The sequence below is a fragment of the Helianthus annuus genome, chromosome 12 (genome assembly GCF_002127325.2).
Source record: "Helianthus annuus cultivar XRQ/B chromosome 12, HanXRQr2.0-SUNRISE, whole genome shotgun sequence".
Classification (NCBI taxonomy): domain Eukaryota; kingdom Viridiplantae; phylum Streptophyta; class Magnoliopsida; order Asterales; family Asteraceae; genus Helianthus; species Helianthus annuus.
Window position 1 is genome coordinate 123,182,789 of NC_035444.2, and position 21,944 is coordinate 123,204,732.

General features: G+C 37.7%; 2 protein-coding genes and 1 pseudogene across 12 annotated transcripts; 1 reads left to right on the plus strand and 2 right to left on the minus strand.

Moving 5' to 3' along the window:
• Positions 1-357: 357 nt before the first annotated feature.
• On the plus strand, positions 358-1,666 carry LOC118485108. Its single transcript, XM_035981358.1, has 2 exons — positions 358-410; positions 880-1,666. The coding sequence occupies exons 1-2, from the start codon at positions 358-360 to the stop codon at positions 1,664-1,666; spliced, it is 840 nt and encodes a 279-aa protein (XP_035837251.1).
• Positions 1,667-3,607: 1,941 nt separating this feature from the next.
• On the minus strand, positions 3,608-7,927 carry LOC110895874 (bZIP transcription factor RISBZ3). Of its 11 annotated transcripts, none has more exons than XR_004874866.1 (10): positions 7,683-7,927; positions 7,440-7,588; positions 7,136-7,331; positions 6,241-6,326; positions 5,395-5,481; positions 5,233-5,308; positions 5,018-5,143; positions 4,617-4,684; positions 4,392-4,539; positions 3,608-4,128 (listed from the first exon to the last, which is right to left on the minus strand). XR_004874866.1 is itself a non-coding variant. In XM_022143248.2 (10 exons), exons 4-9 carry the CDS (start codon positions 6,372-6,374, stop codon positions 4,431-4,433), a joined length of 582 nt encoding a protein of 193 aa, XP_021998940.1. In that variant the 5' UTR covers positions 6,375-6,376; positions 7,136-7,331; positions 7,440-7,588; positions 7,683-7,924; the 3' UTR covers positions 3,608-4,128; positions 4,392-4,430. The 11 variants fall into 11 exon arrangements, 8 of the variants coding, with proteins under 8 accessions (XP_021998940.1, XP_021998941.1, XP_021998943.1 ...); XM_022143248.2 differs by having other exon boundaries at positions 4,392-4,532; positions 4,628-4,684; positions 6,241-6,376; positions 7,683-7,924; XM_022143249.2 differs by having other exon boundaries at positions 4,392-4,532; positions 6,241-6,376; positions 7,683-7,924.
• Positions 7,928-19,448: 11,521 nt separating this feature from the next.
• On the minus strand, positions 19,449-20,901 carry LOC110893515 (annotated as a pseudogene).
• Positions 20,902-21,944: the final 1,043 nt, after the last annotated feature.

Genomic DNA, 21,944 nt, shown 5'->3' on the forward strand with positions numbered 1-21,944 from the left:
CTCCGGCGATGCGTCTCCATGCTTCTCTGCTGGAACAATCACTCCGTTTCTGATTAATCATTTCATCATCGCCAATTGAATCTACAACGTTCCAGAAGATTCCGATCATTCACCGGAGTTCAAGGGAACGATTATACCTTCCAACCGAACAACAATTTAAGGGAACGACTATACCTTCCAACCCAACTAAATCTGTGCAAAAAAACCAGTGCTTCTTGAATTGTTGAATGATGTCTTTGAAATATTTGCAGGCATGAAGCTGAGCTTGCTGCAGCTGCCAGCCAGCCTCTTCCAGATGATGACGATGATGCTTTTGAATAGATATAAAATTTGAAAGAGTTTGTGGGAAGTGTATAGATGGTTAATGGCAGATCAGGGAATGGTGGGGTGAACGGCGGTGGTGTTGGATGGTAGTTAAGGTGATAGGGTGGCGGAGGTTTAGAAGGTGTTTGCGGCAGAGGTGGAAGGTGGTGATACAAAGTGGTGGGAGGATGTTGGGTAACAGAATGCGTTGTGGTTGGTTTCGCCGGAGGTTGTGTGCAATGGTGGTTCATAGTGGTGATGGGTGTCGATGTTAACGGTTTGTTGCAGTGGAGTTGTATGGTGGAGATGGAGAGTGATGGGTGATCGGAGTTGGGTTTGTTTGTTGGAGATGTTTACGGTGGTGGTGAAACTTTTATATATTTATTTTTTAGTAGCTTACTAGTAAAACTTTTATATATTAAATTATATTTTAGGTATATGCCAGTTATATGGAAAACGTTATTTGAGACATCCCACTTGGAACGACCTTCAACAAATATATGAGGTGCATCTAGAAAAGCATGGAATACCCGGCATGATTGGTAGCTTGGATTGTCGTCAATGGCGTTAGTATAGTTGTCCAACCGCATGGCGAGGTCAACATACACGGGGTGATAAAAAAAGGCCAACTTTGGTATTACAAGCTGTTGCGTCATACGACCTTTGGGTTTGGTCAGCCTTCTTTGGTGTAGCCGGGTGTTTTAATGATATTAATACGTTAGAGGCTTCACCATTAATAGAGGGCTACATTTCTGGAACTATACCAAAGGTCGGTTTTCATGCAAACGGGAACGACTACGAGCATGGCTACTACTTGGGCGATGGTATCTACCCAGAGTATTCGATTATTGTTAAAACGTTTTCTGAAACGTTCGATGAAAAAAGAAAGTATTTTAAAAAATTACAACAGTCTTCGAGAAAGGATATCGAGAGGTGTTTTGGGGTTCTACAGCAACGATGGCATTTTCTAAGAAATCCTTGTCGCATGTGGCATAAGGATAGAATACGAATGACCATGTATGCTTGCATCATTTTGCATAATATGATCATTGAGGATGATGGAAGAGCGATATGCCAAAACTATATTCCGGAAGATTTAGTCGAAGGAACCCAAGCAACAATGGAAGAGAGACTCGCAAATGCTCAGCTATTGCGATCTAGAGAAATACATAACACGTTGAAGGCGGATTTGGTTGAGCATGCTTGGGCGATTCGCCCAATTCGATACAACAGTGACTACGAAGAAGATTCCGAGGAAGAAGAGGTTGAGGAATTCGAAGACGGGAACTTTGAAGACGTAGGTTTGGATGCTGGAGAAAACGAAGAGGAAGAAGGAGAGAACGAAAATGAAGCCGAAGAATAAATATATTTTTTTAGGTGTAATGTTTTTTTCTTTAACGTTTTTTTTAATTTTAATGTATTGTTTTTTATTTAATGCAATGATTTTTAATTTTATAAAACTTAGAAATTAATTAAAAAAATGAAAATTAAATTAATTGAGTAATGATGACAAAGGGGCTTTATGACTACGGCCTCAAGTTGCGTAACGCCCCATAAAGCCCCTTGCTGACGTGGCATGCCACATGTCGCATAACGCCTCCAAAAGGGCCTTATGACTACGGATGGCCTTAGAAGTTGTTATGTCTGTGCCGCACAGACCTTTGGGTCTGAAGACTGTTTGTTTTTTCGAAGACCTTTGATTAAAAAAGGTCTGCGAGACCACTTCTTGGTGCAGACATGGACCAATGTCTTCATGGGTCTGCAGACCTCTTCTTCTTCACAAAACCCTAGCACCTCTTCACCCCTTCTCCTCCACCCACCGTCCGCCACCACCTCTACCTCCGCCGCCCCTCCACCTCCGCCGCCCCACTCTAGCCAAATTCTCCGTAAAAAAAAAAAAAAAAAAAAAAACCATATCATCATCACCAAACACGTACCACCGGAACTCATCCACACCGTTCGATCCTGTAACGGATTCAACTACTTCTCGTCGGCGGAAGGGCGAAATCGTCGGCGGAGATAATGACCGGTTGAGAAAACAAACCGTCGGCGTTAGTAACGTTAGGTTTGTACCAGAGGCGAAGGTAGGGTTTCCGATTTGGATGAGGATGCGATGGGGGAATAAGAGGTGGCAAACTGTGGTGGTGGTGGTTGGAGGTGGTTGTTGACGAATTGGTGAGGTGAGAGGATGAGAGAGGAGGTAGAAGATAGAGTTTTATTTCGTATATCCGCAGCTTGTATATCATAAAGCTTAAAAAACAAACAGTCTTCTTCCCGTAGACTACAGAGATTTGGTCCACCTCTTCTCGTGCAGACGTCTGCAGCTGTGGTCCGCACACTGCAGACCTTTTGCATCTGAAAAAAACAAACAGCACCTAAGACTTATTGTCGGCAGGGGTGAGCATAAATAGGGTCGAACTGAAAAAAACCGATACCCGAACCGAAAATTACCCGAAACCGAACCTTAGCCATTTGTAGAGGTATAATTTCAGTTCCTGAATTTTATAGATTTCGGGTATCGGGTCGGTTCTTGAACCCAAGATAACCGAATTAAAGCTTGTGAACCGGTTGATTTGATGGTACCGGTACGGTTCGGTACCGGTACGGTTCGGTACCGGTACCCGGTACCAAATGAAGTTCATCGTGACGTACAATCCTCAAAAAGAAGCACTGAACCTTTTTTTTTATTTTTTAAATTTTTTTTGATTTTTTTTTTTTGATTTTTTAAAATTTTTTGATTTTTTTATTTATTTATATTTTTAGCCTATCATGCCTAAATCCATCTTGACCTAAACTCATCCTAACTCATTTCTTTATAAACTCATACTAACCCAAACCCATTCCAACCCATACCCATCCTAACCCATTACCCAAACCTGCCCAACCCACCCATTTTGCCACCCCTAGGTTTAATAGAATTAGTTTGAATTTATAATTTAATTGTTTGATTAGCATAGGTGGCTTGGTGATCAAGTAAGTAATGTTAAGTATAAATAGTTACTAGTGGGAATGCTCGCGCGTTGCGGCGGGTGCGTTTGTTTTGTCGTCGCGTAGTTGTTGGGGTTTGTGGTGTGTATACGGTGTTCGTGGGCGACTTTCAGCCCGTCTATGTTCTTGGTACCTTAAGTGAATAGCCTTGTGAATTAGTCGCAACAAACGAGCCCGACATCATTAGTAACATGTCAAAATAAGTTTTGGATCAAAACGAAACGGAACGTAAATGCTTAGTTATGTCCACTTATGTATACGGCTCCTTATTGATAAAATATAAACAATAACAAAAATATTGCAGAGGATAGCAAAATATCAAGCTTGCAACTTGCATAATGGGCTTTTATGATTAAATCAATATTTTTATCCGCACATCTGTAAGTTCAATCTTACTTTGGATTAAGGTAATGTAAAAAAAATGAAAATGACATTCTAGAACTGATATAAATAAATGAAAAGGTCAAAATTTGCAGCTCCTGGAGTGGATGATGCCGATGTTCCATTCCCGTTCTCAACCCATGACCAATATGAGCTCGAAGCTTCTAGGTTGTAAGTTCTACTTTTTCTCATTTAAGAGGAAAGGATAAGCCTTTCAGTACTCTAAAAACTTGACTCTGAAGCTTTTTAAGAGGGCTACCAGTGTCCCATTTTTATGAGAACACCACTGATGGTCTTGGTGAAGGGGAATGTGAAGTACAGCAGCTCCAGAGACATCTTCACCTGTCTCCACAAAGAACAAAGCACACTATCCCGTGTTACTCGGCTCTTCACGAGTGCAATTCCTCTTGTCCATGCGTGCAATTTCTTTTGTCGAACAGTCGAGCATCAAGTATGCTACAATATGGAGATCCACACAGAAAAAACACGATAAGCATGATTTGTCCATTCAGAACGAAAAACAATAAAATTATAAAAACAACAACACTTGTGTTTGAAGCGTGCAGACAACCCAAAATTTCAGCAAGTTTTCATCTTTATACTACCAAACACACATGAAATTACAATCCACGATCCACACATATAAAAAAGCACAAAATGATGCAAGTATTATAAAAGATGCTACTGATATTTATTCAATACAAACATAATTAAATTACCTTGAAATTTCATCCCATAATCGAGGATTAAGACTACAATTACAGAACTGGTAATTTATTTTCCTCTTCACTGCTTAAAGTGATTTTACTGGTTGGTGGATGCTTGATGTACAAGGTGAGTTCCTCATTCCAACTTGTTTCCTTTGTCCTAACAAAAATCAAAGATTTCTTTAGCATTTAAAACAAAGTATAATATAATGCGGATTGATTGTAGAAAAGGATCACCCCCATTTAACCTTGCTTTTAACAATCTGAGGATCCAATTGTAAGAACACATAAGAATCACTTATTCCCTGAAAGCAAGTAGAAATAATAAGGAACGTAATGGACCAGTAGACTCCGCAATTCATGTTTTAATTCTTTTTTCAAATCTTTTTAACGAAATGATAACAAGTTTTCTTATTCCCTACATAACCATAATATCCTGCAACCCATCCCCTTCATCATTGGAATTCGATTTAGTTGACCAGTCCCTTTCAACTATTATTGATTGTTGAAACTAAATAAACAGCTATTTCCTTAGAAGAGTTCCGTTGGATTCAAAGGGGCAGTAAAGGAACAAATGGGTCAAACGGGTCACCTACGTAAGTAAACTTGTTATATTAACGATTCAGGAAACAAGGTACCTTAGCTCTCAAAGCTTCCACCTCTGACTTGAGCACTCGGTTGTTCGTTGAGGCATCTTTGAACTGATGGCTCGCACTCGTGAGTTGCTTGAACAAATCTGAGTACTCTCCTCGCAGTAGTTCCACCTGAAACACATGTTTGGTTCACGGATCTTTTGGTATAGTTCTGAAAATCTAAGGATATATGTAGATAAACATTGTTAATAAGTACGCACTTGTTGCTCAAGATCGGTTAAATGTGCTTGTTTTCTTTTTCTTGACCGCCTAGGGGATTCTCTGTTCGAAACCATCCTGAAATCATAGCCAAGATCGGTTAAAGTGGGATTGACTAACCTTCCATTTCTTGGATTCATGAAAATCTTGCTTAAAAATATTACCTTTTATGCTTTTTAACATCCAGCTGATCCATAGTCTTTGGATTAAGATTCTGAGACCACAGAGGGTTTCCTGCCATTCCACCACACCTTGAAAACATATATGACATAAAAGCATAAAAGGAATGTTAATGAAAGTTTGCCATGATCCTATGTAAATAGTAAAGTAAAAATGTTTAAATAATCTGGAACAGAAAATTCACAAATTTGGAAAAGAAACAAGTTTTATCTTTACGTTATTCATAACTGAAAAGCATCTGTCATCAACATCAATAGAATATAACCCAGGCTAATATCATTTTTGGCACAAAGCGATTTAGAAGGTTGTATTCTGGGTGACTATCAACCCGTTCTTTTTTTTTTATTTGGCCAATTTTACCCATTTGAGATAAAACGTAGCCAAAATCGACAAGTACAAAATAAATCGGTTGCATTTGCCATGACTACGAAGAAGTTTAAGCTGTTTTGCGGGTTGGGTAACGGGTCAAAAAGGGTCAGTCTGCGTCTGATTCAATATTAAACACTTTTTGTCCATTTTTTTTTAAATCACAAATAGTGGATTAAGTAAAGTTGCTAAACCAATGTTTTCACGACCGGACCAGAAGTCGAACCGGTTTCGTTACTGGTCCACCGGTTTCGTTACTGGCCCACCAGTCAACAAGAGAAAACAAAAATGCATAAGTAAATACCTTCGGTAAAACAGAAAACAAAAAAACATAAGTAATTTAATGGGAATACTAAATTCATTATGGCTTTTTTTCTCACACCAGTAAACAAAAACATTAAAAAAAAGTAATAAATATAACAAGAAGAGAATTGAAAGGCATTTTTGCATCAAAAGCAGCTTACCCTTGATGCTTTGCAAAACGTGAAAGCTGATACAATTGAACTGTTTCATTTGACGCATGACATGCTAGAAGTAGATAGTTACGAGGCTGCACCATCCACGCAAACCTCATGAATAAATCGGAATACACACACATCGCTGCACCAAAAAAAGTTGAGAGAAAAACCGCAAAAGTATAACTATTTAATAAGAAAAAAAAATTCATTTAAACAAGGTAATGCAAAAGGGCAAGTTGTGTGAGTGCGGATTGAGTAACAGGTCAAAAGAAGCAAGTCTTTGCATGGGTCAAAAACAAGTTTGGGTTGTGAAACAACACCTCTTGCCCGAAAGTCTGAGATTATTATTTTTATGGCTAATTAATTAGCATGTCAAATGATTTTTTTTAGTTATATTAATTCAATGCCAGCATACTTGTATCAATAAAAAGATTAGAAGGTTTTGTGCATTAAAAGTACACCTTGGTCGTCTCAGTGAACAATTTGATACCTTTTCTACAGTTATATTTTATCCACCTGACCCGTTAGACTTTGGTCGATTTTCAACCTGCTCGACCAATTTGGCATGTTTTCTTTCAGGTTTTTTTAATCTACCTATCTGATGGATTAAAGATAAAGTATAAGTGTATAACCCTAATCGACCTATTTACTAAATGGGTCAAAACTGTGACTTCTATCAGTGACCATGAATGCAATAACTTCTACACATCGATCAATTAGCTTCACTCGATCAGATATCGGTAAGAGATTTCCAGAGAATGCTCAACGGTTTACCGAAGCCGTTAATGTGTTGGAGCAATGTCACTATTCCATCAACCACATATAAGTTTCAAGTATTCAAACAGCAAACGACATAGATCCACATTCGACTTCAACCACACATACAAATCAAAACTCTCACCTGCTACAACTGACCATGCCGCCTAGATAACACAACAATCTGATCATTTTGTGTCTTCCACGCACGATTCTCGAAGCAAAGCTGAAGAATATCAATCGTTGCCTTTTTTTGTTCCGCCAACATCACCGTTAAGCATCATCTGCTTTTCCGCATTCAACAATGACTCTAGTTGAGCATCCAAATTAGCAGTTGCTCCCTGAAAAAAAACACATAAACAAAGGATTTCAATTAGCATTCGAAGATGAATATATATGAATTACAATCAAATTACAAGATAGTGTTGTAATCGTATCATAAAACTTACCATTTCGGATTCAATTGTAGTGCTAGAGAAACGAAATCGTTGAAAATTGGACACAATTTGGGGATTTGTATGAACCCTAGGTGAGAAATCTGTTGCTTGGTGAACAAGTTGAAGTGAAAAATGATTTGTGAAATCATGCTACTTGAAGTCTGTTCAAAATGTCAAAATCATATATTTGAACAAAGATTGTTTAGGTTAAAAATGAGATACCTAGAACAAGATTGGATGTTGAGATTAAAAAACCTAGGCTCTCGACCAGAACAACCCCCGCATCCGTGACCGGAATCGCCGCCGGTGTCTCCTTTTCTGCTTGTCGGTTTTCACTTCTTCTTCTTCTTCTTCTCCTCTCTCTCTCTCTCTCTCTCTCTCACAGAGATCGACTGTGAAGCAGGAGGTGGAAAGGTTAAGGATTTATAGGTATTATACTCTGATTTCGTCGATTTATATGTAAATGAGGGTAACATCGGAGGATGGTAGGCAAGAAGCCGGCCATTAATCAAAAGGTTAATGCCCAGTCTTCACTTAGATGAAATCTCTAGAATACCCCTCTAGTTTCTTAAATCTTTTGAGAATGGTCAACTTCACCCCCTCTAAAATGCAGGGCCGGCCCTGAGGGTGTGCGGGGTGGGCCGCCGCTCAGGGCCCAAACCCGCAAAGGGCCCGTAATTTTTAAAATTTATCTATATGTATTTATAATAAGTATATATATAATACAGTTCAATCTTAATAAATAAACCAAGAGTGTTACAGTGGTGGGAACTTTCTTTCACAGTTTCATTAGGTAATAACCACAGGTTCGATCCTGTAATACACTTTTACATAATTTTTTTCTTTGCTGAGAGTTCTTTTTAAATTAACTTACATTGCGATGTCAAAATCCATAGCTTGAGATCATGATATTATTATTTTATTTAATAGCTTCTATTCAATATATTGTTTACTTTACATTGTAGATATATATTTTATAGAATACGTGTGAAATTTTGTTTGTTTGTTATTATGAATGTCTTATTCTTTTATAAACTTTCATCAAATAAACTTAAAACAAATATTCATGGCTAATAAAATGTCTCGCTTACCACTATTATGTTTGTTTGTTTATTATGAATAAATTGTCATTCTATAAATAACAATCGCAAATATAATAGTGATAGTAATGATTCACTTTTGTTTTTGTTTCCTTTTGTGTTGCTATATCGAGTCCACTATCACAACAATAATGTAATGAGCCGAGCCGACAACAACTAAATTTCTCATGTAATGAATCCGAGGCAATACATGAATACGTGGTTTAAAGTTTTTACGTTGTATTATGCGTTTTTAGTTTTTATACATGACAATTGGTGGGTAGGGCCCGGTTTTTTTATCTTGCACAGGGCCAAAAATTTTTTTAACATTCTCAGAGACGGCCCTGCTAAAATGGCTTATCTCTCTTGTACATAATGCTTTAAGATTTATACGTGTGTTAAAATTACAATGTACATCATATTTGCTTTATATAGTATTAGTAGGAATGCCCGCGCGTTGCGGCGGGTGTGTCTGTTTTGTCGCCTCGTAGTTTTTGTTGAGGTTTGTGGTGTGTGTATGACGTTTATAGGTTATTCGTTATTGTGGCGTGTGAAGTAAGAAAAAAGTGGAGATTATGCGTGAAATGGAAATAAAAAAAGAAGCATGATCTCATCTACTTTTATAAGAAAAAAGCCTAGATTATGTGTGAAATGGGAATAAAAAAAAAGAAGGGATGCGTGTTTTTTAATTACTTTCTCCACAGTAATAACACCAGGTATAAAAGGAATTGAATAGGTTAATTTGCTTCTATTTTGAATCGAATGAGTGTGTGTGAAACTTATGATTTCAATGCACTGCTTCAACTGGAGTTTGATTGGGATCAGTGGTGTAGATTTAATTTCTATAGTTAGAATGTAATTTAGTTGGGTTTTTTGGTCTGTATGTATGTTTGGTTTCCAGCTTGTATTGTTTGTCTGTTGTGAATAAAGGTTTAACTTTCAAAAAAAAATGCACTGCTTCAACAATTGTTTAAGTTAGGTCTCCATGATTAAGATTTTAATTACCCAAAAGGTTTCACATTCTTAATAGCATTGATAACCAATTAAGATTTAAATTACCCAAAAAGGTTTCAGATTCTTAACAGCATTGATAACCAATTAAGATTTTAATTACCCAAAAGGTTTCACATTCTTAATAGCATTGATAAACAATTAAGATTTGAATTACCCAAAAAGGTTTCACATTCTAAACGTCTAAACCATATGATACGTATTTAACGTAAAAATACATGTAAGCACTATAAGCATATGTATTATTGTATTCCCAATGGGTTAAGTTGTGAAATGAAGTGGTACCATAATTACGAAAATATCATATATAGGATTGTGATAATGTGGTGATATTTTTTTAAATGGTTTCTCAAAACTCTAAATGTTTTTATTTGGAGTGATACGTATGCAACCACATTCCACCAAAAAAACATGCAAACATCTTAAAGTTTGGAATCATTAAACGTGTTAAAACTCTCTGATTTCTTTACCTTTATATCATAATTTTTCTTTTCCTAAAAGATCAAGTGATCCTTTGAGAGTTATTATTATACCGAAATTCCTAATAATCATTCTCTTTATTTACGAAGCCTAGTGGAAACCATCTACTTCAGTTAACCGATAATAACTTAATGCAAATCTTTGTCTGAAACTATTTATCCTTTTTTTTTTCTTTTAATAATTAGAGATCACATGTATTTCAAAAAGAAAATTAATCCATAACGATTTAATCGACCTAACAAATTGCATATATAAAACTAATTAATTTTCTAGTTTAACAAATAAGTGTGTAGAGTTTGTATATTATGGGGTTACATAGACTCTTTTCAAACATAATAATAGTTTATACTAAATAAAATAGTATGCATATATTATTTAGTTAATATCAAGTATGAGTAAAGTATAAACTCTGACATGGAAACTAACAAAATATGAAGAAATACAAGAACTCAGGTTGTCATACTCATTCGAGCAAGTTGCTGGAAATTTTTTGACGTCAACAGTATTTTTGTTTAATAACCGTGTGTATGTACAAACTTGTGTGTACCTATATAAAAGATCAATCCTTTATCTTGAAGTGCGAAAACAAAAGCCTCAATCGTAGACGTCAAACGTTACACGGCAAGACCCTACGGTGGCTGTGGAAGGAGACAAGTGGTGACTGAACTGTAGTGGTCCAGTGGACGCTCCAAGTTGATGTTCAGTGGGCGTTCAATGGTATGAAACCTCACCGGAAGTCGCTTCTGAAGAGTCAAAAGAGGGTGAGAGGATTTTAGGATTAGAGAAAGAATATTGTGTTGTACAAAGCATTTGGAGCTAGGAATCGTCTTTAAAGGACTTCGTCATTGGTCGGTTTTGACTTTTCAGTTCCTTACAATGATGAACATTTAATTTTGATTTTATAGCTCACAATGATAAACACTGAATTTTGATTTTATAGTTTGTCGTTAACACAAGACATTCCATGGAGTTTCACAAGGGGAACAAAACGTTTGTTTGTGTTTGTGGCTAACATTAAATTCCTTTAATTCATATTTAGAATAACAATAACAATTTAGACTCTTCAAATGTCATCTTAATTATAGGTGTTGAAATCCTTAAAATGCCCTTAAAGTGTCTTAAATTTTTTGACAATGTGCAAGTTTACCCCCTCTAAAATAGCTTCGCTCCCTTGTACATGTTGCTTCCAAATGTATACACAATGTAAAGTTACCATAAGGGTAGAAAACCCATTTCTCTTAATAAAGTAGTATAGATTATAGATAGTAAAAGGAAAATAGTCATGAGTGTGTTTCGATTGTTTGTTTGTTTGTGTCTGTGATCTAATTGCTCCAACAGTATATTCAGCACTACTTCGATTGGTTGTTGTTTCTGAACACTGTGATCTTAACAACAATGTAACTTCTTACATGTTTACGAAAATCTAATTATTTGGATCCATGACAATAAAATTTATAATTATAATCAAGCCTCACCATACAACACATTAGATGAGTGTTTCTGAATCTACGTATGTTTAATTGTATGCTATTTCCAATCTTTAAAAGTGTTGATCAGATTTTTTTGGAAGTAAATATTCAAAAAAAAAAAAAAAGATTTCTTTGCAGGTTAGTGTGCCATGTGAGTGTGAACAAGAGTAAGATTCGTCATTCGGTTGCTTATTTATTTGATTTGTGCTACGCAAAGGCTTTGGTAAAATGGTGCCAAGGGGTGGTTTAATGGGTTCTTAATATTTTCTTACACTTTCTCCCGTTCTTTCCATTTGGAAATGTAGTATTCGTAAAATGAGGTATTCATTCAGACCTGAGTGGGTGTAGCGGTGGAGAAAAGGAGTGATATTTACGTTTGAATAGTCTTTCCGTTCATAGCAAAAGAAAAAGGGAAATAAAATAAAAACAATTGTAATTCATAGTTATAACACCTCGTAAAATCACGACCAATATAATAAAGACACGTGTCATGGACTTTAAACATGTAAGGAATTATTTCAGAGGGACTAAAGTTGACAAACAAAGAAAGTATGTGTGTAGAAGGATTCAAAGTGCCAACATTTGATAATTTTGCCTTTCAACAACCCTACACGATGTTTATACCCTTAAAAGAATGATTCATGAATCATATGAAACCGTTTGTGGAAGAAAGTGAAAGTTTACAAACCGCAAGGGTTAAATGTGTCAACATTTTTAAATTATACCTCTGAGTGACCTTTTAATGAACTCGAAGCTTTGTAACAATTAATTATGCTCCCAAGAATAAGTGATAAAAATTTCACAAGGTTTCGACATCGTATGAGGAAAATACGTTAACATTCGTAAGTGAGGGGTTAAAAGCATCAACGTTGAAATTCAGGACTTTTCGGGTGATCGTATAACTAACCGGGAGCTTAACGAAGTTTTTTTATGACTCAGAGTCCTTAAAAGTCAAGTTTGGGGGGTTAAAAGTGCAATAAATGAAAGTTATAACATGTTTTAAAGGACCAGGGACCAAAATTGCAACATTTGAAACTTGGTGACCGGATCAGACCTTCATACCGGCCGCGTAAGACTTCTCTATATCTTACGCGGGCCGCCTAAAAGTTGCCAGCTCCCAAAAATGTTGACAGGTGCCTCTTCAGCCTGTTCCACCGCCTTAGATGCATGGTTTTCGATCCCAGGGGCTGCACCAGTGGTATTTCATGCATAGGGGACACCTGTGATGATCAGGAATCACCTATAGACCTTGTTGGATTGATCTTGTGAGTTTAAAGTTCCTATATAAGTATTCTTGTTGCTAGTTCATTGCTCATTCACTCAAAATTTATTCAAAACACACTCTCTGGAGCTCTCTGGACTTCAAACAAGATTCCACAAGCTCCTAATTCGTGCTAAGAGCCTTTGTAAGCATTCTTAGCCTCTCTAATTCGTGTTTTATTAGTTTAATGACCTAAAGTCAAAGCCGTCGTAATTAAGCTTTGACTTAGTGATTAATCACTAATGGTCCAGTCATTTTTCGAATTGAAAGTGGCTTTGAGTTGGTAATTATGTGGGTAATAAACCCTTAAAAGGGCACCCTCTGATTTCCACTCTAACCAGGTCAATTGTCGGGTCAAACTTAATTATAAAAAGTCAACAGAAAGCTATTTTGCAAATAAACTCATAATTAACAATGTAGAAGCTATGAAACCTGTTTTAACACTTATATAACTTGGTAATTAATGTAAGAACATGTCTAAGCATGTTCAATCCGACAATTTTGAGTTTAGGCTCGGATCGGAACCGAAAGTCGCAAAAGTAGACTTTTGCTTTGACTTTCAGTTCTGACCCGATTTAGCTTAGTTTAGATATGCCTTAGAGTTCCATTAGGACCTGGTTATAGGTTAGTATAACCCTCTGAGGTTATACAACTTGGTTCCTAATTAATCCGATTACAGCAAAAGTTTTGAACCAAAGTATGCGAAGAAACCTGAAGAAGGCACGAAGACCAATGCTAGGGTCTTTCAGATGAATGCACAGGAAGCAATTCAAGATGACAATGTGAGAACAGGTACCTTTCTTATCAATGATGTTTATGCAAGGGTATTATTTGATTCGGGTGCAGATAAGTCATTTGTTGATGATAAGTTTTGTAAGTTATTAAATCTGCCTGTTAAAACCTAAGCATAAAATATGAAGTAGAATTGGCCGATGGTACCATAGAAACCGCTTCAACTATATTAGATGGATGCTTTATATCCATTAGGAACCACTCCTTTCCGTTATCCTTGCTTCTTTTTGAAATTAGCTGGTTTCGACATAGTAATTGGCATGGATTGGTTATCTCGTAACCAAGCCCAGATCGTTTGTGACAAGAAACAAGTGGTTATCAAGACTCCGTATGGTGAGCCACTCACAATACAAGAAGATACTCAGTATGGATTACCTAAGCAAGTGTCTATGCTTAAGGCGTCAAGGTGTATGAAGAAGGGTTGTGTCATTTACATGGCACAAGTGACTATTAATCAACCAAAGCCCAAGGTTGAAGGCATCCCTGTTATTTCTGAATATCCAGAAGTATTCCCCGAAGAGCTACCTGGTTTACCCCCAGATAGGTAAGTGGAGTTCAGAATTGACATCATTCCTGGAGCAGCACCTATTGCAAGAGCACCTTACAGGTTAGCACCGACTGAAATGAAAGAGTTAAGGACTCAACTGGATGATTTATTGGCAAAAGGATTTATTCAACCTAGCTCATCTCCTTGGGGAGCACCGATCCTGTTTGTGAAGAAAAAAGGATGGATCGATGCGTCTATGCATCGATTATCGTGAGCGTAACAAAGTCACAATCAAGAACAGATATCCATTGCCCAGGATCGACGATCTGTTCGATCAGCTTCAAGGAGCAAGTTACTTCTCCAAGATTGATTTAAGGTCAGGCTACCATCAATTGAAGGTTAGAGATGAAGATGTGCATAAGACTTCATTCAGAACTCGTTATGGTCACTACGAGTTCTTGGTGATGCCTTTCGGGCTCACTAATTCACCAGCAGCATTCATGGATCTCATGAATCGCGTTTGCAAACCATATTTGGATAAGTTTGTCATCATCTTCATTGATGACATCCTCATTTATTCGAAGAACCAGACTGATCATGAAAAACACCTTCGATGTATTCTTAAACTCCTTCAGCAAGAGAAGCTCTACGCCAAGTTTTCAAAATGTGAGTTTTGGCTTCGTGAAGTCCAATTTCTTGGACATGTAGTTAGTGAGCGTGGTATCCAGGTGGATCCCGCTAAGATTGAAGCTATCATGAATTGGCAGGAGCCGAAGACGCCCACAGAGATTCGTAACTTCTTGGGTTTGGCAGGATACTACACGCGATTTATAGAAAAATTTTCATGGATTGCGACACCCCTAACTTCATTGACTCGCAAGAATATAAAGTTCGATTGGGGTCCTAAGCAACAAGAATCCTTTGACATCCTTAAAGCAATGCACAGTGTTGACATTACCAGAAGGTATTGAAGAATTTGTGGTTTATTGCGACACATCGCACACAAGCATGGGATGTGTGCTTATGCAGAAGGGCAAAGTGATTGCTTATGCTTCCCGTCAATTAAAGGTGCACGAGAAGAATTACACCACCCACGATTTGGAGTTGGGTGCCGTTGTGTTTGCACTAAAGCTTTGGAGGCATTATTTATATGGTACCAAGTGTGTGATCTATTCTGATCACAAGAGCCTTCAGCATCTATTCAACCAGAAGGATCTGAACATGAGACAGCGTCGATGGATGGAGACACTGAATGATTATGATTGTGAAATTCGCTACCATCCAGGCAAAGCGAATGTTGTAGCTGATGCTTTAAGCAGGAAGGAAAGGGTTAAGCCCATTAGGATCAATGCCAAGAGCATTGAATTGAGAAACAGCTTGAATGAAAGGTTGCTAGCCGCTCAGAAGGAAGCTGTGTTAGAAACTAACTTCCCAAATGAAAAGTTGGGTGTGACTGCCGATCAACTGTCTTGTGACAAGGATGTGATTCTTCAAGAAGCCCATAGCTCCAAGTATTCTGTTCATCCTGACTGTGATTAGATGTACCAGGATTTAAAGGCAAATTACTGGTGGATAGGTTTGAAGAAATCTATAGCCACTTATGTGGCCAAATGTCTGACGTGTGCCCAAGTTAAAGCAGAACACCAGAAGCCTTCAGGTTTGCTGCAACAGCCTGAACTTCCCACCTGGAAGTGGGAAATGGTAACTATGGATTTTATCACTAAGTTACCAAAGACAAAGCGAGGAAATGATACTATTTGGGTTATAGTCGACAGGTTGACTAAGTCAGCTCACTTCTTACCTATTAAGGAAACACACAACTCAGATAAGTTAGCTCAGCTATACGTGGACGAGATTGTACCTCTCCACGGAATGCCAGTGTCTATTATCTCTGATAAGGATACAAGATACGCATCACACTTTTGGAAAAGCTTTCAGCAATCGTTGGGCACTCGATTAAACATCAGCACTGCATATCATCCTCAGACGGATGGTCAAAGTGAGCGTACAATTCAAACGCTGGAGTATATGTTAAGGGCTTGTGTTATTGATCTAGGTGGAAGTTGGGATGATCACCTTCCACTGATTGAATTTTCGTACAATAATAGTTATCATTCGAGTATTCAAGCTGCACCTTTTGAAGCTTTGTATGGAAGAAAGTGTAGGACGCCAGTTTGCTGGGCGGAAGTTGGAGATGTCCAACTAACAGGACCTGATATAGTCCTGGAGACGAATGATAAGATTGTACAGATACGTGAACGTCTCAAAGCTGCCAGGGATAGGCAGAAAAGCTACGCAGATAAAAGGCGTAAACCTCTGAAATTCGAGGTAGGTGACAAAGTGTTACTTAAGGTATCACCCTGGAAAGGGGTAATGCGTTTTGGCAAGAAAGGCAAGTTAAGCCCAAGATATATAGGACCATTCGAGATTATCGAATGTGTCGGAACAGCGGCTTATAAGTTAAACTTACCTGAAGAGCTCAGTGGAATCCATAATGTATTCCACATTTGCAATTTGAAGAAATGCCTAGCCGATGAATCGCTAGCCATGTCACATAAGGATGTGCGTATAGATGAGAGCTTAAAGTTTGTTGAAAAACCTTTTTTAGATTGAGGATCGACAGGTTAAGAAGCTTCGAAGGAAGCACGTACCGATAGTGGAAGTTAAATGGGATGCCCGTAGAGGTCCCGAGTACACGTGGGAGGTTGAGTCCACAATGAAACAGAAGTACCCTCATTTATCTCAGTAAATCTCGAGGTCGAGATTTCTTTTAAGGGGGAGAGGATGTAACACCTCATAAAATCACGACCAATATAATAAAGACACGTGTCATGGACTTTAAACATGTAAGGAATTATTTCAGAGGGACTAAAGTTGAAAAACAAAGAAAGTATGTGTGTAGAAGGATTCAAAGTGCCAACATTTGATAATTTTGCCTTTCAAAAACCCTACACGATGTTTATACCCTTAAACGAATGATTCATGAATCATATGAAACCGTTTGTGGAAGAAAGTGAAAGTTTACAAACCGCAAGGGTTAAATGTGTCAACATGTTTAAATTATACCTCTGAGTGACCTTTTAATGAACCCGAAGCTTTGTAACGATTAATTATGCTCCCGAGAATAAGTGATAAAAATTTCACAAGGTTTCGACATCGTATGAGGAAAATACATTAACATTCGTAAGTGAGGGGTTAAAAGCGTCAACGTTGAAATTCAGGACTTTTCGGGTGATCGTATAACTAACCGGAAGCTTAACGAAGTTTTTTTTATGACTCAGAGTCCTTAAAAGTCAAGTTTGGGGGTTAAAAGTGCAATAAATGAAAGTTATAACATGTTTTAAAGGACCAGGGACCAAAATTGCAACATTTGAAACTTGGTGACCGGATCAGACCTTCATACCGGCCGCGTAAGACTTCTCTATATCTTACGCGGGCCGCCTAAAAGTTGCCAGCTCCCAAAAATGTTGACAGGTGCCTGTTCAGCCTGTTCCACCGCCTTAGATGCATGGTTTTCGATCCCAGGGGCTGCACCAGTGGTATTTCATGCATAGGGGACACATGTGATGATCAGGAATCACCTATAGACCTTGTTGGATTGATCTTGTGAGTTTAAAGTTCCTATATAAGTGTTCTTGTTGCTAGTTCATTGCTCATTCACTCAAAATTTATTCAAAACACACTCTCTGGAGCTCTCTGGACTTTAAGCAAGATTCCACAAGCTCCTAATTCGTGCTAAGAGCCTTTGTAAGCATTCTTAGCCTCTCTAATTCGTGTTTTATTAGTTTAATGACCTAAAGTCAAAGCCGTCGTAATTAAGCTTTGACTTAGTGATTAATCACTAATGGTCCAGTCATTTTTCGAATTGAAAGTGGCTATGAGTTGGTAATTATGTGGGTAATAAACCCTTAAAAGGGCACCCTCTGATTTCCATTCTAACCAGGTCAATTGTCGGGTCAAACTTAATTACAAAAAGTCAACAGAAAGCTATTTTGCAAATAAACTCATAATGAGTCGATTAATTGTATTTACCAGTGTAAACTGACGTATTTTCCAAAAAGGCTAAAATGCAGGTACTAGGCGAAATAGGCTGGCTACTCCTAGCATCAATAAAGAGTCTTGCAAGCTTAGATGTTTATAATCTATTGAACAATGTTCCTTTTATCTTGATCCGCCTGTGGATCCCTTACAACCGTTTTTGTAATAATTGATATTACTTCCATTCGGTTTATAATGTTGTTATCTTTAGCTTCCGTTGTGCATTGAACTGTGATTATTTGACAATGACGATATCAACTACGTCACGATACTCCCCACCGGGCCCACCGGTAATACGTGGAAATATCGGGGTGTGACAATAGTTTTAGTTAGAACTTTAGATTTACGTATTTAACAAAGTTTTAGTTTTTTATATAAGATTAAGACATAACGGAGAACAGTAAAGCACCATCTGGAGTTAGGAAATTTAAGAAGAAGCAAGTGAAGGACGAATTGGATCGTATCAAACAGGCCGAGAAGAAAAAAAGGCGTTTGGAGAAAGCCCTTGCGGCATCGACAGCCATTATTTCCGAACTGGAAAAGAAGAACCAAAACAAGAAAGAAGAACAACAGAGGCTTGACGAAGAGTGTGCTGCCATAGCTGAGGCGGTCGCTTTACAGGTCCTAATCGGTTAAGAATCAGACAAGTAATGCGTTCAAGCCATGATGCACAAGGAAGAAGAATGGTGTCCATGAGGATATTGTGCCCGTAACTTAGATCTTTTTATAGGTGACAGTCATGCTAGAACGACAGCTACCATCATTCCACACTCTCATCTTCCCGGTAGTCCAAATGGAGACGTGGGTTGGGTTTCTGATGGTTGTGGAGGATCCGGATACCAATGGAACGGGCATGGGTATTTCTTTCAGGCACCGTATGTTATGGAGATAGACTGGGAAGCATCAGAAGCCATTTCTTCGCTCCATATTGCAGATGATGGTGTAAATGCCTTTGTTTTTAATTAAATGTTGAGAGGGTGAATGCTTTTTCTAGTGTTGTGATGATGGTTTATTTGTGTGTATTTAAGGATATTGAAATGAGTCATTCGACTACACATGATACATTGTGTTCTTTTGATCTTGTTTCTTCTTGAGTGCTGCTTTTATCAATAATATGAAATAACATACTCCAAAATTAAGCTTTGTTGTTGCTTTGATATTATATAACAGATTTGGTTTGCAGATAGGTTCCGGTTCTCGCGCAATAAAAAATGAATCAAATATAAAGCGTATGTATATGCATTTGATAAATGGGGGATAATAGAATAATGAAATACAGTCCATTTGGTTCAACCGAATTTTCCGCACGAATGGAAAAACAATTACAAATTCACTCGTAAATTAACAACAGATGTTTTACCCTGTCCGTAAAACTAGTACAACAAACAAGCCACACCAAATGTTTTACATCTCATGTGACCACGTGGATGCTGATATCGACTCCCGTCTTTCCTTTTATGGTCTCTGGACTTGACCATCTCCGTTTTCAAGGGTAGCACTAGTAGATGGTTTTGCTCCGGCAGCCACAAGATTTTTAAACCAAGCAGGTTGTTGGAATCTAGGGTTGCTTCTGTTTGTGGAATCCGGAGATCCTTGGTTGGTATTATTTGAAGTGATGCCAGCAAGAAACCGATATGCCACTTTGCTAGCTGTCACAATCTCTGTTCTAGCTTGTCTGAACTATATTCATATTTCATTTGAATAGAAAGAAGGAAGCTGAGTTAGGTGAAAAAGATTTAGGATATAAACACAACCGCGATATCATAAACACAATATGGAAATGATGCTCACCCGCATAGCGGTGGTTTCGGCTATTTCTACAGCAGTGTCACTGGTGTTAGCAAACCTGTTCACCCAACCTGCATATAGTGTTTCAGACTGAGGTTACAAGCGCATGACAATCAACTCCTACTTTAACTTCTTATCAATTCCAAACTCTAAAGTAATATACATCTATCTATAACATAGTTGTCAATAGAGGTCGATATGGTCGTTATAGCGAATAGCTTAGCGTATAGGTCAAAGGTCGCTACAGGATATGTAGCCATAAATAGCGGGATTTCAGTCATTTTTTGTTTTTTTTAAATATAAATAGCTGGATTATACGTTTTGGTTAAATATACATGTAAAATAGCGTATATACGTATTTTGATATAATATACATATAACTGTTTTCTAGTGTATCGCTATTTATAAAACAGCGCCTGCTATTTATTGCTATTGCTATGTAGCATATAGGTACCTTAGCACTATTCGCCATTAACAACTATGATCTATGCTTGGTGAACAATGCAAAACTCATCTATTAACATACTGAAAGCAGTACAAAATCAACCAACTTCATATAAACATACTAAAAACAGTACAAAATCAACTAGCTTCTTTATATAAACATACCGAAAAACAATACAAATCAACCTAGTAGCTGCAATCACAAAAAGGTTAAAAAATGGTTGCAGTTTATTGAAAACAAGTGATAAACCAAGTTTATTGAAAACTAATGATAAACCAACTTGGAAGTTTAGGGACACCGAGGCTTTCACATAACTCATTGGAGAAGTGATTGCAGTTTTTCGACAGCAAGTCATAACAGTTTCCAGGCCATTCTCTGCTAAGTTCTCTCAAGATCTGATTGACCTTCGATTTGGATAAGCTTGTTTTCCCGAATCTAATTTGAATAAGGAAATAAATTGACTTTTAAAATTATATGGATGTTTTATAATAAACACATAATTAGAAAGCTTTTTCCTTGGAATTCAAATTGTTTAAATTTGAATATGTGAACTCACCTTCCTTTGTGTTGAAACTTGATTTTAAACGTGTTCTACAGGTACTTGAGTTCGGCTTCGGGAATCATGACGTATCTTGTGTTTGTTGATGCATGTTTTGTGACTTAAAATTGCTGGACTAACCTTTTAAACTTTCTGGGACGAATGTAATAAGATCCTCAAGGATCAAAGACAACTTAACTATGTGGTGGTCGTGTCGTGTTTTAAAACGTTATGTTTAAGAACTTATGTTATAAGTAAGTCAATATGTCCAACAATTAAATGTATCATTCAACAAGATATTAATGGGCATCAACTTCCGTCACCACTACGTTTAATATTCCGCTGCGACGTTTTTGGGGCGTGACACTTCGTGTCAAATTAACAGCCTTTCTTCTGAAACTTTTACAAGGCTGTCAGAGTCAAAATCTTCTGAAACACAAACAGAGGAACCTGAGCAAACCTTGGATGCGTCCACATCTGCTCCTCAGGTTTCTGATGTTGAGCCCACTGCTTATGGTGACCACATAAGCACAACCACTGTTGTGCAACCCCCACCAAAAATTACCAAAAAGCCCAAAAAGAAAATTACCAAAAAGCCTACCAACCCATCCAAAAAGGATCTTCTGGAAGATGAGATCCCAGAAGTAACTCATGTGACAACACAAAAGTCACCAACAACCCCTGTTGCTACTTCCTCACAACAGTTGTTAAGATCTCCACCTAAAGCCTCAACTCCTCCTGCTTCCTCACAAAAGGAACAGGTTGTAAGCACAGGGACACCACTCTATGATACATTACCCTCACTTGAGAGTATGTTCAATAGCCCTGCTCCCAGGGCAAATTCTCTTTCCACTCCTATCTCTACACTCACATTACCACCCACCATGTTACCTCTGTTGAAAGCATTGGATATGGATCAGACACTAACCAGTTCTTCTCAACAACCCATCACTGAGAAAATACTCCAACGAGTGACTGAGTCTGATGCCTCTACCTTTGCTAACCCATCAACAGTTGAGGAGGTTACACCCCTAGAGTTACATGTAACTCTTGGTGGTAGTTTAAGTGGAGCAGCTACTATAGGTGTTAAATCCACTGATTTACACCTGGACAGTAGTTTCATAAGTAA

What these genes read in the sequence shown, in the direction of transcription:
- LOC118485108 (XM_035981358.1), top strand. Translation starts at nt 358, where the DNA reads ATGGTTAATGGCAGATCAGGGAATGGTGGGGTGAACGGCGGTGGTGTT. An exon ending in AACGGCGGTGGTGTTGGATG is followed by an intron (nt 411 to 879) that starts GTAGTTAAGGTG and finishes GCGTTAGTATAG; the next exon opens with TTGTCCAACCGCATGGCGAG.
- LOC110895874 (XM_022143242.2), bottom strand. Translation starts at nt 6,374, where the DNA reads ATGTGTGTGTATTCCGATTTATTCATGAGGTTTGCGTGGATGGTGCAG. An exon ending in TAACCGATCTTGAGCAACAA is followed by an intron (nt 5,144 to 5,232) that starts GTGCGTACTTAT and finishes CATGTGTTTCAG; the next exon opens with GTGGAACTACTGCGAGGAGA. An exon ending in AAAAGCAAGGTTAAATGGGG is followed by an intron (nt 4,540 to 4,616) that starts GTGATCCTTTTC and finishes GATTTTTGTTAG; the next exon opens with GACAAAGGAAACAAGTTGGA.